The following is a 6,950-nucleotide window of genomic DNA, read 5'->3' as shown; positions in this document are numbered from 1 at the left end:
GGAGGAAACAACCCAAATGTCCACTGATGGATGAATGAATAACCAATATGTGGTATACATAATATACAACAGACTATTATTCAGCCTGAGGAATGAAATTCTGATACATGCTACAACATGGATGAACCTTGTAGACATTATGTTAAGTGAAATAAGCCAGACACAAAGGACAAATATTGTATGCTTCCATTTATATGAGGTAGGTAGCTAGCTAGAATAGTCAATTTCATAGAGACAGGAAGTAGAATAGTGGTTGCCAAGCTGCTGGCGGGTGTGTCTGGGTGTGTGGGTGGGTGTGTGGGTGGGTGTGGAATGGGAGTTATTCTTTAAACCGTACAGAGTTTCAGTCTGGGATGATGTGAGAGTTCTGGAAATGGATAGTGGCAGTAGTTGCACCAAGGTGAATGTACTTAACGCCTCTGAACCCTGCACTTAAAATGGCAAGTTATATGCGACGCATATGTGAACACGCACACACCGAAAAACAAAAAGCAACGAATAGAGCCCTTTTTGGCCTCCAGGCGCTTGCGTTTAAAAAAACAAGAGAAGACGCATACAGCCACAAGGAGGGTAGCGCAGGATGAAAGAACAGAGCCAAAGACAGGCAGGGACCCCGAGTCATAGCCCACTTTAGGCTGGGGTACTCAGAAAGCACTTCTCAGTAGGCATAATAATCTGTTTACCTGGCTTCCCCATGAGACATTAGTCACACCAGGAACTCTCCTTTTATTGTTACGCTCTCCAAAAACCAGAATGCCTGGCACAAAGTAGTATCTCAATACAGGCGAGTGGAAAGACTCTTGGAGAGAGAGCCCCAAATGTCCGCGTAATTTGGAAACGCGTTCATGTTCACGTTCATGGGTAAACGCCTGGGATGCGCTAGGGGCCGGAGAGAGTAGTCCAGTTCCCCGCCCGGGAGCTTACGCCCCCAAGTCTGCCAGCCTTCGCCCACCGAAGGAAGTCCCTGGACCTTGTGGAGCTCGCGGTCCGGGGCCCGAGGGCAAAGGGCTGAAGCGGTGCCTCTCGAGGCTTCAGCCGCCTCCTCTGCCCCTGCGCCGCCTTATCCCCGATAACTTCGGGACGCCTTCTGGAGCGCCCAAACCGCCAGGGGAAAATATCCGAAACCTGCAGTCCAGGGAAACGCCTCCAGTTGCCGCAGAGAAGGCGACGTGGGGCCTCGAGAAAGAAAAAGCCTTGCCGCCCAAAGCCCAGGGGGAGGGAAGCCCGGGAGCCCACCTGGCACACTCGTAAGACGCCCGCTGCCTCCCGCGTTCCGGCTCGGGGCCAGCCCCGGGCCAGCTCCGCGCCGCCGCCAGGAGGCAGGCCTCCCCCATGAGGGCACCGCCTGGCCCGCAAGAGCCCCGCCGCTTTCCGCGTCCGCGCGAGCTGGGTGCGCCGGAGGGGTGTCGCCGCGACGGCCCCCGCCCGCGACAAGGAAAAGTTTCTTGATCTTGTACCAGCTTGAGGGGTGGGAGTGGAGATTTCCCAGCCGAGGCCGAGAGCTGGGAGCCCACTAGGACGGAAGGCCCGCGGGTAGGGGACAAGGAAGGCGAAAGGGGGACGCGCGGGAGAAGAAACGCTTGGGTTTCCGCGCTGGGGAATTTCACGAGCGCGGAGCTAAAGGTGGCATACAAACGTGTAGCTTAACTAAAGCAAACAAAACAAGTGGCGTGCACAAACACGAGGCTTTAGTAAAGCTCACCCAAATCTCCGTTAACGCTCTCTATCCTTGCAGCGCTTCTCCTGGATTGAAATTCCGCTCTAACCTCCAGTAAATCCTAACATTTTCACCTGAGTGGCCAGAAGATAACTTGCCACGTTTTTTCAAAGGTTTTCAGGGATGAGCTCTTAACCGTTTGGGGAAGGACCTTCGGGCAAGGTTACAAACGGAACTGCAAAGTTAATCTCCCCGCCCTCCTTGGTCAGACAAGTCCACGGAGGTGGTAGCAGAACGGAACGACGGCTGTAACTGATCATCTAAAGTAACTAACGGTCTGCGAACAAATTCTTCCTCTCTGTTTCAGCTTTGAACACTTCGCCACACACCAACCCTCAGTGCAGCGCAAATCATGGTGTTTATTTAGATAACGACTGAGTACTTATAAAACTTAAACTTTCAAATGTAAGAGTGAACTCCTTGGTAAGGACTCCTGGCTACATCAACAAAGCAATGTAATGCCTGAGTAATAGTGCCGATTAATGTTGGCTCAGGTTAATGCTGAGCCCATTACAATAATTAGATGGTTCAGCCATGTATCAAACGAGAGTCAACGAAAAATTATTTAGGACTTTGAGGCGTTCTCATACATCTTCCAAAGATCTATGATGGACTTTATGGGTCATTTGTAACTGTCACTGGTTGATAGCTGTCCTGAGCAACAAAATCTTGACTTAAAAATAAGTCGTAGATGGGGTAACAGTTTATTTTTGTGGCTCTGTAATTGATAAGGGGAGTAATGAAACGTTTGGAAACGTGAAAACTGCTTGATCCATAATATGATATACACAAGGGCAGCTGGTGATTGTTCCTACATAAAGCCATTGATGTTTGATCCTCAGTTCTTGTCAAGTGATCATTTTAATCAGGAAGGTAAAATTTTGAGGCAAGTTCCCCACTTTGAAATAAAAGTGTTTTAGGAAATGCAAAAGTCCAAAAGGTATGGCTGTGTATGAATTCCACAAACTATTAGGATTTTCCCACTAGCCAAAATAAAATCAGCTGGTGACAAAGATAGGTGTACTTAAAATACCATCGTATTTGAAATATTTCCACTACCTTGTCACCTGAAAAGGAAAATTGGGCTGAACAGAACTTGAATCTTCTTTTTAAAAATTATTTCGTTTCTTCTCACCAGTACCTATTGGAAATATTGGCTGAGTAGAGATATGTGTACACGTTTAGTAATTTATTTCGAGATTACTGTGGAGTGTTGATTAGAACGTTCCTCTTACTGATAACTATAGAATCCCTTACCCCATTATGAAAGAACTTTTAAAAGTCGTTCCTAGATGCATTTTCTGGTGTGTATTTGGGTTTTCACTAAAAATTTCTATTCCTTCTCTGCATTCAATGGTTACCTTCTTTATTTCCATGAAATTTGTCAGATCCTCTCATTAGAGCAGCTTAGTTTAGCTGTCAAGTTTCTAGGGCATTCAGTTGCAGACAAGTGACTAAAACGCCAGCTTAACAGCATTTTTATTAACAGATGGTGGAAAACAAACGTCTTTGGAGAAGAACCGAAGGGGACAGGTTAAAAGGTCAATAAACAATTATTACTGTGCTTAAACTGGGGGGTTTCTCATCAGATTCGGTGGGGAGCCGCTCGCCCTATTTGGGGGATATGGAACAACGCAGCAGACCTCAGGGCCGTTCCCTGTGGGGACCACCTCAGACGACGGGGTGGTTATCTCCTGGCTGGACGGCTCCGATAGGCCATCGAGTGGTCAAACCGTCGCGTCCCGGGAGTGCTGCTGAGGTTTGGGTTGAGGGCTAATTGAAGAGGAGACTGGGAACTCTTAACTCGTGCATCGTCCCTTTGTCAGACCACCGCGGGCCTGCGCGTACTTCAGGTCTCAGCCCCTTTGGTAACGAATGGTGGGGTCCTGTCTCCTCCCCCCTCTTCTCAGTTGCTGCTCCCTCCTCTGGGTGAACTTTCTCTCCCGAGCGGGGCTGCTTTCCTAGGCTTCCTTTCCCTTGCCTCGGTAGCGCTCTGACGTGCACACCATGTGACAGGCCTCTTTCTGCTATAAGCAGAGGAAAGGCCCGCCCTCTCCTGGACTCAGCCCTCTCCTCGCCGATCTCTGTCCCTAGACTCTCAACCGTCCCGCATCCTCCCGGGCGCCCGACGCTCTGACTTGCTCGCCCGGGAGCCCCAGCACCCCCTCCTCGACTGAGCCGGCGAGGGCCGCTGGGAGGGAGGAAGATAAAGCCCCCCGCCCGGGCGGGGTGCGCGCGGAGCCAAACAAGCGCGGAGGTTTTGGGGCTACCGCGGCGGCGCAGGAGTTACAAAGTCGCAGCGCAAGCCTCTGGCACCGCTGCGCAGCCCGATCAGCGGCGGCGCCCCCCATTGTGGCGCCCCCAGGCCAGGCCAGCCGCCCGGGATCTGGGCTGGGGCGCGGCGGGAGCCCGGAGCCCGGCGCCCCTATGGGCCACCTCGCCGCCGCCGCGCCACAGCTATGACCCTGAGCACGGAGATGTCCGATGCCTCCGGCCTCGCCGAGGAGACAGACATCGACGTGGTGGGGGAGGGCGAGGACGAAGACGACGAGGAAGAGGAGGACGACGACGAGGGCGGCGGTGGCGTGTCCCGGCTGGCTGTCCCCGCGCAGCGGCGGCGACGGCGGCGCTCGTACGCCGGGGAAGACGAGCTAGAGGACCTGGAGGAGGAGGACGACGACGATGACATCCTGCTGGCCCCGCGGACAGGGGGCTCGCCGGTGCCCCCGGGCCCAGCCCCGGTGGCAGGCGCCGGGACCGGCTGCGGCGGCAGCGCGGGCGCGGGCGGCGGCGGGGGCGGCGGCGTGAGCGCGGGCGGCGGCGTCAAGAACCCCCTGGTGAAGCCGCCCTACTCGTACATCGCGCTCATCACCATGGCCATCCTGCAGAGCCCCAAGAAACGGCTGACGCTGAGCGAGATCTGCGAGTTCATCAGCGGCCGCTTCCCCTACTACCGGGAGAAGTTCCCCGCCTGGCAGAACAGCATCCGCCACAACCTCTCGCTCAACGACTGCTTCGTCAAGATCCCCCGCGAGCCTGGCAACCCCGGCAAAGGCAACTACTGGACGCTCGACCCCGAGTCCGCCGACATGTTCGACAACGGCAGCTTCCTGCGCCGGAGGAAGCGCTTCAAGCGGCAGCCGCTGCTCCCCCCCAACGCCGCCGCCGCAGCCGAGTCGCTGCTGCTGCGCAGCGCGGGGGGCGCGGGGGGCGCTGGGGACCCAGCCGCCGCCGCCGCCGCCGCCGCCGCGCTCTTCCCGCCGGCGCCCCCGCCGCCCCCGCACGCTTACGGCTACGGCCCCTACGGCTGCGGCTACGGCCTGCAGCTGCCGTCCTACGCGCCGCCCTCAGCCCTCTTCGCCGCGGCCGCCGCCGCCGCCGCCGCCTTCCACCCGCACTCGCCCCCGCCGCCCCCGCCGCCCCCGCCGCCTCACGGCGCGGCCGCGGAGCTGGCCCGGACCGCCTTCGGCTACCGGCCTCACCCGCTCGGCGCCACCCTGCCCGGCCCCCTGCAGGCCTCGGCGGCCAAGGCGGGCGGCCCGGGCGCCTCGGCGCTGGCGCGCTCCCCCTTCTCCATCGAGAGCATCATTGGGGGCAGCCTGGGCCCCGCCGCCGCCGCCGCCGCCGCCGCGCAGGCCGCCGTCGCTGTGCAGGCCTCGCCCTCCCCCTCTCCAGGGACACCGTCCGCGCCCGGGTCCGGCGGTGGCGGCGGCGGCGGCTGCGCGGCTCAGGCGGCCGTGGGACCGGCCGCCGCGCTCACCCGTTCCCTCGTGGCCGCCGCGGCCGCCGCCGCCTCCTCCGTCTCCTCGTCCGCCGCCCTGGGGACTCTGCACCAAGGGACTGCCCTGTCCAGTGTCGAGAACTTTACTGCTAGGATCTCAAATTGTTAATAACGCTATGTTAGCGCGCTTGAGAAAGAGAAGGTAGGAATCCCGGCCCCTTTTTTCATCTGGGTGGTTTTGTGTTTTGTTCCCTCCTCCCGGCGCGGCCCTTCCCGACCTCGCGCCCCCATTCCACCGCTTTGGATTCTCAGATGAGACTGTCTGGCAACTGCTAGGGCGCGCTTTTCTGCTCTGCAAGTCCCTCTTATTTATGCAAAGTCGCCCTATGCTGCAGCCCCCCAACCTAGGGCGGGGAGGAAGAGGGTGCTGGTGGGGATCCGCCCTGTCTAGGCACAAGGGGCTTCCTTGACTTTGGGAAAATTTTTAAAACCTAAGCCTTTTTGAGGTCTAGAGAGTCTCAGGTCCAGGCGTTAAAAGGAAAAAAAAAAAAAAAAGGATCGATAATGTTCAAAAGAAGATTAATACAAAAAATAGTAAAGGTCCCGAAGAATGCCAGAGAAGCAATAGTTTTTATTTGAGAACACTTGTCTGGTGTACTTTTTCATGAAAAGAAAAAAATGATTAACATGTTTACATAAGGAAAAAAGTCAGAATTATCATTTCTTATTTTAACCTGTGTTTTGTATCATAATAGACATGAGGAATTTTTATTTTGTACTTACTGCGTATTCTTTGCAAGGAGTATTGTAAATTTTGACTGGCAATTATTGTACTATTCTAATGTAAGATTTTTACACTTTTTTAGAAATAAATGCTTAATTTTCAAAGAAAATTCTCAAAAAGAATCGGCTTCAGTCATCCCCTTCTTAGTTTATTGTCTTTTCTGCTAAAAAAGTTTCCTTGTGAGATAAGTAGGAACCCATTATGAAATAGAAAAATAATATTTTCAAAGACAACAAAAGCATCATGCCATGATTTTTCATTTATACTTTCTAAGTCAAAACCATTGCAGGAGATCAGAAATTGTTTTTAAACGACTACAAATAAAAGTTACTTTGGTATACATTTCAAATCTTATTTGATTCTATTTTGAAGAGCATTGAGCCTACTCAAAATAAAAGCCACAGTTCTTTAAGATACTGATAATTTTACAGAACTTTAAAATTTATTTTCGAGTTTCTCACTCCATTTAACTGCCACTCTTTTTTGAGCGCAATATTGTATATATATGTAAAAACTCTGCAACATAAGGTTATATTATAATGGAAGCAACACAAGCAAATAGGGAATTTTTGGATGAAAAATTTATTAGAAAAAATTTAATAGAACTGACCATTAAATAGTTTTAAAGTCATGAATGAGAAACTATTTACATAGATAAAGTGAATTGTATTTGAAAGCTCTAGTATTTAAAACTATTTTCTTTGACACATAGGATTCCAGTAGTTGCA

At 53.0% G+C, this 6,950-nt stretch overlaps 1 protein-coding gene across 1 annotated transcript; it reads left to right on the top strand.

Annotated features, from left to right (window-relative positions):
* The first annotated feature begins 2,154 nt into the window (after positions 1–2,154).
* On the top strand, positions 2,155–6,724 carry FOXD1 (forkhead box D1). Its single transcript, XM_022551371.3, has one exon. It carries the CDS (start codon positions 4,177–4,179, stop codon positions 5,605–5,607), a length of 1,431 nt encoding a protein of 476 aa, XP_022407079.2. The 5' UTR covers positions 2,155–4,176; the 3' UTR covers positions 5,608–6,724.
* Positions 6,725–6,950: the final 226 nt, after the last annotated feature.

This window comes from Delphinapterus leucas, chromosome 3, assembly GCF_059928025.1.
Source record: "Delphinapterus leucas isolate spDelLeu-1000000601 "Yukka" chromosome 3, BTC_Dleu_Yukka2, whole genome shotgun sequence".
NCBI lineage: Eukaryota > Metazoa > Chordata > Mammalia > Artiodactyla > Monodontidae > Delphinapterus > Delphinapterus leucas.
Note: the sequence above shows the minus strand (reverse complement) of the source record. Positions and strands in the feature narration are given on the sequence as shown.

Coding starts and splice junctions, on each gene's coding strand:
- FOXD1 (XM_022551371.3), top strand. CDS start 4,177: ATGACCCTGAGCACGGAGATGTCCGATGCCTCCGGCCTCGCCGAGGAG.